A 12,577-nucleotide genomic window follows, 5' to 3' on the forward strand; every position below is an offset into this window, starting at 1 on the left:
AAGGGCCTGGGGGGAGTAGGAGAAGTCTTCCCTAAGATTAATGAAGAAGTCCTTTTTTTCAGAGGATTCATAACCTCCTGCATTAGCTCTAGAACTCAAATCTAAAACTTTCCCTGGAAGCTAGCAGTAGATGAGAGTCATGCTGATACTTAACGGCAGCCCTCTGTAGCTGCGTTTGTTCTACGTCCTCTCATTTAAGGATTGCGTTACCGTTTCTTAATGATCTCCACTGGGCTGGAATGAGAGATGATGGCGTAGCCCCAGCAAGGAGCCCAGGCTAGCGGTGTGTGCTGATAGAGGCAAGGCTGTTTAGTAGTAAGCTCTTTGCTTTTGACTCTGCATTGATTGCTACAAGCCGAACTATCCCATTTTTTAAAAACCGGCAACTACTATGATGCAATCCCTAAAGCAATGTGACCTCACCTGTATGGAATGGTGCATTAGGAAAATTTTCTCATGCTTTCAAATGCTTGCTTTTCTGTGTTCTTTTGTGCACTGCTATCCTGCTGTGATCTGCTCCACACTTATACCCCACGCTGTACCTCCTTGGCCACGTGTCTGTGGCCTCATATAATCCCTTTGCTCATGGTCTTCAGTCAGGGCGTTTTCGTGAGCGTTGCTGACGTGGTAACCTGCTTTCTCTCCTTTCAGATATTGAGAATGCCAGCGACATTGCCTTATACTCTGGCCTGGGAGCAGCAGTCATTGCTGTAGCTGTGCTGGTGGTTGGTGTTACCCTTTACAGACGGAGTCAGAGCGAGTACGGCGTGGATGTGATTGATTCATCTGCGCTGACAGGAGGCTTCCAGACATTTAATTTTAAAACAGTCAGACAAGGTTAGTGTTCATTTTCTTTTCTCCGGAGCTCCTACCGCAAAGAGATACTAAGCTCATATACAGTGACTGGCTGTTGAGGGGGATAGCCTAGCTTAATGCTAAGCAGGCTGGTCCGGAGCTGGGTGAGGGTGGCTTAAATACAAGGAACGGGATCTGGCTGTTAGAACTGTGATGTCTTTTCCTCTCTCTCTGCTACTGATTTCTCCCGGGAACTTGGACAAATAAATAACCGCTGTTGACTGCGCTTTCTCCCTTTAGCGCTACAGAAATACTGCCACTAGATTCTGACATGGCGTTTGTGGCTTAAAAAACAAAAAAAAACCCAGCATCTGTCTGTAGTGCCTTCCTACTCAGTTATCTATCTCTTATTTTCTTCATTAAAAGTGATCAGATTTTTTATGTGTTAATTTGAGCAGTCCCCCTTTCAGTACTTTATAACCTGTTCTTTGCATGCAGACATCCATACTCTGAGGTCTCTAGAACAGAACAAGATAAATGTGTGTTAACACGTATTGATTCTCCGTGTGTGTGTGTGCCTGCGCGCGTGTTTTTTTTAAGACTTCAGAAAGTCACTGATACAGTAAAATATGGAAGAACTAAAACCTTTTACTAAAAGCAGCACTCACATGTTTTCTGGAATAATATGTCCTTTGGCCAAGAAGCGTGGGTTTTTTTTTTTTTTTGAATCAAAATGGTGATTACTTTTTAAAAGAGTATATTTATTTATTTCTGTACTGACATTCCAACATAGATGCCTGCCTTATTGTGGGTGGGTGGGTGTGTTGGTGGGGTGTGAAGTATCCCCCTGTTTCTTCTGTCTTCAGGAAAATGAAATATGTTGCAGAGTTGTTTTTTTGGTTTGTTTTTTATGATTATTTTCTGAGAGACGTTCCTCATGAAGCATAAATGGCAAGAAATTGGAAGAGTGGCTTGGTAGACTAGGAGGTTTGAAGGATGTTTACTCATTCATTTCAATATTCAGGCCTTAAATTAGAGTCTCATAAATCTCAGCGACTGGCTCAAATAGTAACCTTTTCCTTTGATCGGTTTGGCCTGAAAGTCTCGTTTTGGTGCTGGGAAATTTCTTTGATTTAGTGCTGAGACAGGCAATTCCTCTTAGTCCAGTTTCAGCTACTTTGGGTGCTCTGTCCATGGGTTTTTTATGCACGAGTATTTGTAGACTAAACAATTCAGCTGCCATGAAGAGGAGAGGCCAGTTCTCTGTTCAGTTTGCTAAGAGAGCACAATACTGACATAAGGACAGTAGTTTCACTTCCCACACGAGATTAGAAGCGCAGTAGACAACGAGGCCTCTGGATAATTCTACTAGAGCACTTTTCAGCTGGATCTTCAGGGCCACTAGATAAAATGGTTCCATCTACTGAGAAGCCAGCTTAAGTTAGAGTAGGCAGCCTGGAGAATCATTCTGACCTGAGTATTGCTTGCTTCAGTACTCTCCAGGCTGCTTCATGTGATGTGCCCAAATCTGTCTGTTTAGAAGCATTTCTTCAGTAATTTGCATTCTCAGCAATTTCAGTTAGGGAAGAAGATTCTTTCCAAGTCAGGGAATACTTCTCTGGCGGGTGGAATTTTATCAGCAAATAGGATCTAAATATTATATTTTTCCTAGAGAATCCTGTTGGCTAAAAAGATACAAATATGATCATTACTTTTAAATTCCTGTGAGGAGTGACACAAACGAATGAATGGCTTTCTTCTCCTGGAAAGCAGTCTGCTGAAAGGTAGCTAGGTAGCTGATCCTTCCCCCACCGCGCTTCCCATCAGTAGCTTACTCTTACATGTAAATATGCTGATCTATCAACAGTGAACAAAACAGCCAGATATAGTCCGTTTCTTCTGAACTGGAAAATCTCCCTTTCGGTTTTACGTTGAGAGCAAAACTACCGAAGGTATTTTTAAAGTGGGTCTTTGAAACTTTAAAAAAAAGAAAAAAAAAAAAAAAGGCTGCAAAGCGAGCTCTCAGAATTCTACTTTCATCTTACATTTATTAAAAATGAAAGTAAAAATCACCCAACTTTCTAAAGAATTCAGGCCTAAAAGTATCCATTCCTCCTCCTTTTTTTTTCCAGAGTGTTTCCTGTAAAATGCTCCTAGAAGCATAACTCTGGCATTCTTTCCTGCATTGCTGTTATCCCACTTTCTATTCAACCCAGTTTCCCTCAGGCACGAAACAGTCCTTTCGTGTAAGCTCACTGAAAAGGTCTGCGGGAAGATGTGTTTTCACCCAGTGGGTTTTAATTAAAAGAAAAGAAAAAAAGAAAGGCATACACGGGGAAAAAAAATACAAAAACAAAGCTGAAGTTCCTTCTTGGATTCACGTGCTTTGGAATTGCCTGAAGCGTAGAAAACATAAGTGATCAAGTACCCTTTAGATCTGTTGCATCGTTTCATCTGTCTTTGAACTTGATCCTATGTGATTTGGCGTTCTGAGAATATCAGGAAGAACAAGTCAAAAACGAAATGTTGCAGAGGTCAGAAAGGGAATAAACAGTAGGGTGAAGAATTCACGCTGATTTCACTAGGCATTATCCAAGTAACAAGGATGGCACTTGCCACCACAGGATCAAAGTGCGTTTTCAAAAAGTAGTATTGCAGTGATGTCACAGCCTCTGTGGATGGCTTTGTTTAAACTTAAGCTTTTGTACAAACCGAACAGAATAGAAGTAAAGGAAGAGCAGAGCAGAAGTGGAGGAGGAGCTATGCAGTTGATTTACATAAATGAATTAGATTAATTGAGAAAGCTGTTATCTTTCAGTGGACTCCAAATGAGTAGGCCGATACTGAATCCTGTAGTGTGATATTCATGCAGACACGCGTGGACTTCCTTGAGACTTGGACTTCTTCCTTCCTCATGAGCCGAGAAGAAAAAAAGTCAGACGGATTATGTGGAAAACACTGAGAACTAACTCACTAGATTTTTGTATTTCGAAAAGAGTTTCTGATTTAACATCTCTAAACTTCAGTGATGTAAATTTTCAACGTCGACTGTGATATTTTTCTTTTATACTGCGCAGATTGAGTTTTCCAAAATTCATTCCAAGAACAGAACAGGGAGAGCTTTTATCCTCTAAATGCAATTTTTTTTTTTTTTTGTGACTACAGTATGTCCTGAGTACATCATCAAGTTAGTATTAGATGCGCATGGACCAGATCTCTTAAGGCTAGCATGTCTAGCTCCAATTTACAGATGGGACAATCAAAGTGCAGCTGGGTGCTGCACAGAATTTACAAATGCATCTAATGTTTTCTGCAACTGACAGTTAAATACAGGTCTGATCTCTTCCCCCCCCGGCCAGATTTGTTTGTTCATTTGCAGGCAACCTTTGGGCATAGAGTGATTTAAGCTCCAGATCTCACTAAGGAGGAATTAGCTGTAGCGTGCTTGGTACCACAGTACAGACTGAAACTCGGTCTGGACAGATGGGGCACAGAGAAAGGCAGACATGCAATCATGCAGTCTACTAACAGTTACCCAAAATCGACTTTTTCATAAAATACAGCAATCGTGAGTCATGGGTCTTAGCATGCTTAAGCCCATATGCATGCTGTTTTTTCATTTCTCAGTGTAGACCTAGCTCATGAGACTTCAGAACATAGAGTCAAAGGATTTTCTGCGTTTCAAGACTGTAAAAGGAATCACTGCATGGCCAGGAAGACAGTGCAGGATTCCTGATTCCTACTCTTCTGCTATGTGGAGATCTCCATAAAATGGATGAAGCATCCCTATGCATACCATTTCTCCATTTGCCTGCTATCCAGGTGCTTTATTCAGCACCACTGCACACTATTATAAAATGTACCGTATAAAACAGTAGCTAACTCCCTGCTCCACTTCATTCCATCAGGTAACTCCCTGCTTTTGAACTCATCCATACAGCCTGACTTGACAGTGAGCAGAACATACAGCGGACCAATCTGCCTGCAGGATCCCATGGACAAGGAGCTAATGACAGAGTCTTCACTGTTCAACCCGCTTTCAGACATCAGAGTCAAAGTTCAGAGTTCATTCATGGTTTCCCTAGGGGTGACAGAGAGGGCTGAATATCCTGGAAAGACACATTCTGGAACTTTTCCTCATGGGAATAACGGGGGCTTTGGCACAATACCTGCTAGAAACAAAGCTACATACATTCAGAACCTTTCTTCTATTTCAACAAAAAGTGGGCTGAAGACGACTGCCGTTTTTGGACACCTGGGTGGCCGTTTAGTGATTCCAAACACAGGTGGGTAGCTCCTTTTCTTACTCAAAGCCTATAAAATAAGTTTAGATGGAACTGGTTTTGCCTGGTTGTAATAGTTTATGAAAATGAGAAAAAGAGAAAGAAGACGGGAGAGACTCCCTTCATACACGTTGTGTAAATAGTGCCTGTTGCCTACATAGATGGTGGTGGTCAGGACAAAGGTTGGGGTGAGTAGTAAATGGGCATTACGGCTATTTGAACTGTTGTGAATTATTGCCTCTCTTGACGACTTCGGCATGAAAGTCGTGTTAATCAAAGTTGCTTGTCGCTTGCTCTGTTCCTGATCCAGAAGAAGGGCTCCTCGGGAAGGAGGTTGTTATTGGAACAGCATCTTAGATTACGAGCTCATATTCAAAGGGGAATCTGAATACATTAGTGCCTGACTGCGTTAACATTGTCAGAGTTGACTACGTTATTAAAGAAAAGTCTATAGCATACAACAAATGGAGGCCTCTGGAGAACAGCTTCCGCTCTTAATGGAAACTGCAGCGTAGCTTCTGTTAGCGTTTACTTGTGGCTTTCTCGTTTTCTTTTTCTTTAGCTTAATTCTTGCTTGATGGATTCCCATAGTAGGGCACTTCAGAGTTAACTGGCATTTCAAGATCGGGCTATGCGCTGAAACGCTGCAGCGGAGATGCTGAATTTGCGTTGCTTAAGAAGAGAAGTTTGTTTTGTGACTTCAGAGCTTTGTGAAGCAGTATGAGATTCTGGACTTGGGTAATTGCGTGTGTTAAACTGGCAGAAAATAGATGACAACCAAATTGGAATCAAATAAAGGATGTTAATAAGGTCATATTCTGCAGCAGGTTGCACTGTAGCATGTTTGTGTCATACTGAGTGAAATTCCTTCTGTTGAATGCTTTTTTGTGCAAAACGGCAAATATATCAGAACCAGCTTGATGCCGCTACTGCCAACTGACAAGGGTGTCTTTTGGACTCCTGTGACCTGTCATTCAAAGTCTCCTGTAAACTCAACTTTGATTGCAGTTGGTTAGTGCTTTCAGGCTTGTCTCGTGCTATCTGGTTGAACTGAATGCCTTAAAGACACTGCGTAGCCTTATCCTTCATGTGCGATAAAATCAAGATTTTAAAAGCTAGCAGAAAAACCCCGTGGTCTGTATTTAGAGAAGACTGATGTAAGTATATACCTGAGGGATATAATATTTAGCACACAATCATGCACAACATACAGAACGTATTCATTTTTTCACAGGCTTTTTTTGTGATCAGGAATGAATGTTACAAAGGCCGATGCGCTAAGTCTGTGTAACAGTCATAAATGAAGACGTCCCTCGTGCTGTATATTTAGCTACTGTAAATACTGCTAGCCCCATCTATCAGATGATTTAAACGCTTACTTGGTCTGCATGCAATTTATGTATTTCTCTCTCTTCATTTAATGTCAGATCAAAATTGCCAGTCAGTTGTAAATTACAGGGACGTTCCATCGTATTACTACTTAGCTGAGGTTCTGCAAGTGTGACATATTCAAAGTATTTGATGCCTAGTTTTTCCATACTGAGTATGCTATACAACAGTTTAATTTCACTGGTATCCAGTTGAGAGCGTCCTTGTTCGTTTCTAATTTGTACTAGTTGAGTAAAAGGAAAATCGCATCACTTGGGTTCACTAGTTATTATGTGCACTAAAAGGTGGAGTGATTTCCATACAAATTCAGTTTCAGTTTGGTTAGGTGATCTCTCTATTATGAAATCTCCTTGTGTTCTTAGAATTACCAGATTTGACTTGGAGGAAGTAAACAGACAGAGCAGTTCAAGAAAAGTTTAAACCAACGATCACGTCCTGTGAAGCAAGGAGCTATGCAGGTGACAAAATCTGTGTCACTAACAGGCATTTCAGTAAATAAGGCAAGAGTGAAAAAGAGTCAGCAGACGATTATGACGTTTTTTATAACTGGCTTGCCCTCACTGCCTTCTGGAAATTGGCAAAGCTTCACCTAAAACTTACCAAAGGTGGTGCATATGCTTTTTAATGTATTTAATATGGGGAGAAAAGGGAACAGAAAAATTGAGTAGAGAACTCGAGACAGTTTGTTCTGTTGCTGCATTAGATAGAAGCCCGTAAAGGTAACGGTTCTTTTTCCCCCTCTTCCTTAATCAAGGCTGCCTGTTGTAGTGACTCGTCGAGCACAGGATCTTCTGGGTCCTCGTGCATGAAACTGGTAGACAGTAAGTTTTACTCCATGAAGTGAAGCGCCCCTTCTGATGGTGCAGATGTCTAGATATAGTCATTCAGCGTATGTGCCTACTTTTGGTCTGGAAGGCAAGAGGTCATGGAGGTGAGGCCGAGAGAATTTCAATCTGTCTCTGAGGTCTAGAAGCTGAGGCTGCGTTTTAAATTTGGTTTGATTAAGTAGGACTTACTGTTGAAAGCTAATTACAATTCATTTATGCACAAGCTAGGGTTAAAGTAACTCGTGTAGCAGCACAGTGCCTGGTGCTTTAACGTTCCTGATTACCCTGAAAGAAGGGAAAGACGCTTGTTTGTGCTTTGGGGGAGGAGAAGTACGGGGGAAGGAGAGAGAAAAAAGTCCATACTTCCGTGTTCACTAATCAAGTTGCAGGTTGACTCCGTAAGGAGCAGAGATTTTAAGTAGCCAGCTTCCATGACTAGGCGAAGACCTTACTACTGGGTACCGACCTTGCTGTACTTTTCTATATTTAGGGGGGGTTATTTGAAGGCAATGATAAGTGTCTACCTGGACCTTATGCTTGGAAGAGCTGAAACAAAATGCAGATAAAAGCCAAGCATCTGTGGATTTTAATCAAAAGCTTAGGAGAATTGACCTTTTTCCTGTTCATAGGGTGGGAAATCGTAGCACTGATTCCCGCTTTCAGTGTGAAAATGTTCATCTCTAATAGTAATGGAAGAACAGTATGTAAAGGATTTTTACGGACAAGGCTCCGAACAAGCGTTAACAACGGCCGAGTCTCTCTCTCTCTCTCGTCGTATTCATAATAAGCTCATAGGTGATCATCCGCCTCATTCTTAGCGCAAATGAAAAAGACTGACAACTTTTTCAGCATTGCTACTGAAAATGTTCCCATATTTGAAACACAAATAAGCTTGATTTGTAAAGAGTCTTGGCCTGCACAACTGTACAGCCTATCTCGGGCTGAAAAATGTACTGCCTGGGCGGCGTCAGTAATGGAATGAAAGCCTTTTTTCCATTGACATTATAATTAGCTAATTGAATATTTTTGTACTCCAGCGTTGCTGCTCCTGATGAAAGGAGGGTAAGGAGGTTTTCCCCAGTCCCAATATACCCAGTTTGTTTTTTATCATAAACAGGAAGATGCATTAAAGAGGAGAGCTGTACGCTGTGGTCTCTTATCCGTTAGCTAATGTAAAGGATTTACTTCAAAGTACTCGCCACAGAGGAGCGAGAGCTCTGTGTGAACTCGAGATGGGCTCCTACGGCTTCGCTGTGCACTGTGCAACGCCTTGAAAAAGGCTACTGAGAGTTTTGCAATAGCGTGTTTGTCTTTGAAACTTAATTGCAGTATTCTCTGACTGCCAAACAATTGCTTGTAGGTCCAAACGCGACACAGAATATTCCCTAGAGGGACAGGATAACTCGGAGGACTGCATATAGAACAAAGACTTTCTCAGTCCTGTGAGGCTGGGGCTGCATGCAGGTTTAGCTCAGTAGTGGATGAAATGAGAGGGTTTAGGGAAGCAAGTACTTTTATTATATGGGTGGAGAGAGTCAAAACAGCTGTGTTTATATACCGTTCCTGCTGGCAGCCTCACTGAAGGAGCTGAAGACTGAAGGTCCCTTTTGTTCCCATAAATTATTCCTTTTTGTGTAAGTGATGAAGTCGATAAGAGTTTGCCTATACCTAGGGAAGAAGAAAGGCCTTTAGTCACATCTAGACTGTGAATCCAGTGCCACTCAGTGGCACAAAACTGTGGAAGTCCATTCTTTCAAAGCTTTGTTGGGGCAAGAAGTTTTTAGTCATTTGAGTTTATGCAGTTCCTGGCTCTAGAGGGACCTCATTTTGATCTGTATCTTTGGAAGAGAGTGAAATTGTAATAACTACGCGGATCATATCAATAATGTGTAATTCTGGAAGCACTGTTTGAGAGGAGCATTCTTCTGTTCTGGTAGATGGCTCTTCTAGGTGCTGTAAATGGGAGGTCAATTGTGAGGTTTTTCCTGTATCTCCAGTACTTTTCCAAAAGATAAGCTCTGCCTTTGCTCTTTTGTAGGAGTCAGTTTGTTGATACCACATGGAGCTATCTCTGAAGAGAGTTCATGGGAAATCTATCTTGCCATCAGTCAAAAGGAGTCCAGGTAAAAAGTACATAAAAAAACCCACATAAAAAATACCACCCAAAATCTGTTCAGCTGTCTCATTTCATTGATTTCTTGACCATGCTGTCTCAGGGAGTGGACTATGCAAGAGTCGTTCCATCTTCACTGCTGCTGGTGTGACCGTGCTGTTGTGGCATAAGCCACGTCCGTATAAATGACGCACACATCAGGCTTGTTGTGAGCTGCTCCTATGAAGTGGCATGTAATTACTGCCAGTACTGTTAAGGATGGGATACCTCAAGGAAGCTGATGTATGATAGAGTGCTGACATCAGCGTTGGTGACGTGTCGTTTCTGATTTGCAGACTTAGATCACACGAGCTTACTGACAATACGGTTTCTTTATCAGTTACCTTTAATGGAAACTCCAGATCCAGAGACTCTCATAATCTGCAAGACCGCAGGTTAAAATTTACTGTCTAGGTCATCAGTTTGAAGGACCCTATGGGAGGTAGGTACGGAAGGGTTGTTACGACGGGCATTTGGTAACCTAGATGACGTGAATAAGGGAGTGCGCAAGACCATTATTTAAAATTTTGTTTGTTTTATAAGTCACCATTGCAATATGTTCCCTAGTTGGATTTGCCAGCAACAGCTGATGAGCAGCGGCAATTAAACTGCACTTTGATCTCCGAGTAGTTTTTTCTACGTTATGTCTGGTGGGACAGCAGGGTGGTGGTTGAAATACTGCTCTTATCTCGAGATGAAGATATGTGAAGACAGGGAAGAAGAAGGGTTCTGCAGGAATAAATTAAAAGGGGTTAATTAAATACAAGTAGCAAATTTTGCCTATCATTTTACCTTTTTTTGTGGGCAGAAGCAGAGCTAGCAAACCAGACCGGATTATAACAGGGAGATTTTTCTTTCCTTTTTTTTAAAAGAAATTAAATTCTGTAAAGTGAGGGAAAAAAGTAAATATTCACTTATTTTTTTCTGACAAAATACTGTATTTCCTCCCACATAGTTGAGGTGGCGTTGATACGCTTTACAGCCCTCTGAATGGGATAGGGAAAAAAGAGACGCGTCTAGCCGCTGCCGGTTGCGCCGGCACGCGAGGAGCCCGGGTTCGCTTGTATTGCCTGTGTGCTTCTGTATGCTGAGGGTGGGCAGAAATGCTGTTACTTCAGAATTAATACCTGTTTTATATGTGTGGATGAAAGGTGACAGAATTGCTAACCACACATATGGTCTGTAATGCAGGTATCTCTAAAAGGTAGAACATCGTTCAGTTGGGCAAGCAACGGTGCTCAGAAGTGGAAAAAGGGAAAACGAGAGCAATAGAGAGAGAGGATCGCTTTTCTTTACTTGATCAGTTGAAGATGCGTGACCATTAAAACTGCACAAGCTGCAATTTCCAAATGAAACCTTGTCCACCACACCTCACGGCATTCAGTGTTTGATTTCGTATGGAAGTTGAACAGATCAATAGAGGCATATGGGAATGAAGACCTGAGTTTTCTTGCGGGGATTCGAACTCACTGGAATGGGAAACTTTTAGGCCTCTTAAATGTGTCTGAGAGAGCAAGGATCATACTCAGATTTAGATTTTTAAGGACTAGCAGGGTTAACTGTCACTTCTGTTGTAATCTTCATTGAGCTGTTGAGGTAGGTTGGTGTGAGAGCTATGTTAAACACCACAGCGATAGAAACAGAGCAGATAGTGAATTCAGAATAGCTCTATCAGATTGAGCTATTACTCTGTAATAAAAATCCCCATCATGTGTGCACTGCAAGTATCACGATGACATACCAGCTGTTTCTGCTGTAAATGGATACAATCCTCTGTGGGATGGGAATTTTATTGCATCTTAGATGGAAAACAAACTCAGGTTTGAAAATTCTTCAGTGTTTCACGCAACTGAACAAAGCGGTGATGGAACCGGTGGTCTCTCCGTAAAGACAAGAGATGAAACGTAAAAACGTACGTTTTTGGGACGTAACGTAAGGGCTTTGCTGCACAGATCCTCAGTGATGCTTCTGGCAGTTGGGACTTCCTAAAAAAAAAAAGCTTTGAGGGACGCTCCTCCCAGAGAAAAATAGCCGCCAAGCTAAACCTTCAAACACCATACGTGCTTTGATGCTGGCAGAAAGCGCAGGTTATTGATGTCTGTGAAAGAAACAACCAAGCTCTTGATTCTGGCCCAAGGGAGAATTAAGAGTGAAAGATCTCTTGCCTCATTGCTTAATTTTGCCTTCCCGCTTAAGCCAGAAAGGCTGAGCAGAGCCACACTGGACTAGAGACAGCCATCTGCTGGTTTGTTCCTTGAACCAGAACGCCTCAGGCTGTGTGTCACTGAGGTTACTTACAGGCTGCAGGGGATCGCAGCTAGTGAGCGGTTCAGTGCAGTCAGGAACAGTGCCACTTGGTTAACAGTATTGGGATGCCTAAGTCCCAGTACTGTTGGCCAGATGATCTTCTTGCTAGATGTATTCAACCAGAATCTGTAGGTAACTTCCATTAAAGAGCTTGAAAAAGGAAAGGTGATCTTGTGGTTTAGGTGCTGTACGGAGAATCAGGAGATCTTGGCTTTGTTACCACTTCTCTTGCGACCTCAGACAAATGGCTTACTCTTCTTATGTTTCCATGCCTGGTTTGTAAGAGGAAGAAAACTATGCTTGCCCGTTTACACGTTAATTTTTAAGGGCAATGACTCTCTTCAGCAACCATTTGATACACAGCCTTAGGAGGAGGAGGTTCAGCTATCACTTCCAGTGTCTAGGCAGCATTGCACTGAAGTTACACTAAAAAGTGAAAGCTGATCCGTTAACAGATAATTTCTTGTTCTGAATAGTCTCTAAAAGCTTACTTGTGTGAAGGAGTAGATCCTTCATGAGAAAGCGAAGCCTCCTTTATCCCTACTTTTGCGATGGCAAATGATGCGCCAGTGCGTACTAACAATGACGGGAGATGGGCAGTATATTGCTGAAGGACTGGAATCTAGACACAGTGGGACAGTTTAGGCTGCAAGGAGGAAATGTAGTATTTTGGAAAGAGAATAATCAACAACCCTGTGTTGCAGGTATTTCCATGAGTGCTTCAGTGCAACCCATCTTACTTGAATTTAGCATGATCCGCTCACCGTCCATCAGGATGGACAAACCCAGTCACCCCCTAGGACATTGTTTCAACCAAAATCAAG

The 12,577-nt window shown here is 42.0% G+C and overlaps 1 protein-coding gene across 8 annotated transcripts in view; it reads left to right on the top strand.

Moving 5' to 3' along the window:
• Positions 1-12,577, top strand: part of UNC5D (unc-5 netrin receptor D) — a 183,396-nt gene that overhangs the window by 139,320 nt on the left and 31,499 nt on the right. For all 8 annotated transcript variants that reach the window (XR_011136455.1, XM_068920606.1, XM_068920609.1 and 5 more), the window contains 3 exons: positions 652-837; positions 4,704-5,081; positions 9,333-9,417. Coding sequence is in view for 7 of the 8 variants with exons in the window: in XM_068920606.1 (XP_068776707.1) it covers positions 652-837; positions 4,704-5,081; positions 9,333-9,417 (649 nt within the window). In the remaining variant the exon portion in view is untranslated. The remainder of the gene's footprint in view (positions 1-651; positions 838-4,703; positions 5,082-9,332; positions 9,418-12,577) is intronic.

The sequence above is a fragment of the Struthio camelus genome, chromosome 27 (genome assembly GCF_040807025.1).
Source record: "Struthio camelus isolate bStrCam1 chromosome 27, bStrCam1.hap1, whole genome shotgun sequence".
NCBI lineage: Eukaryota > Metazoa > Chordata > Aves > Struthioniformes > Struthionidae > Struthio > Struthio camelus.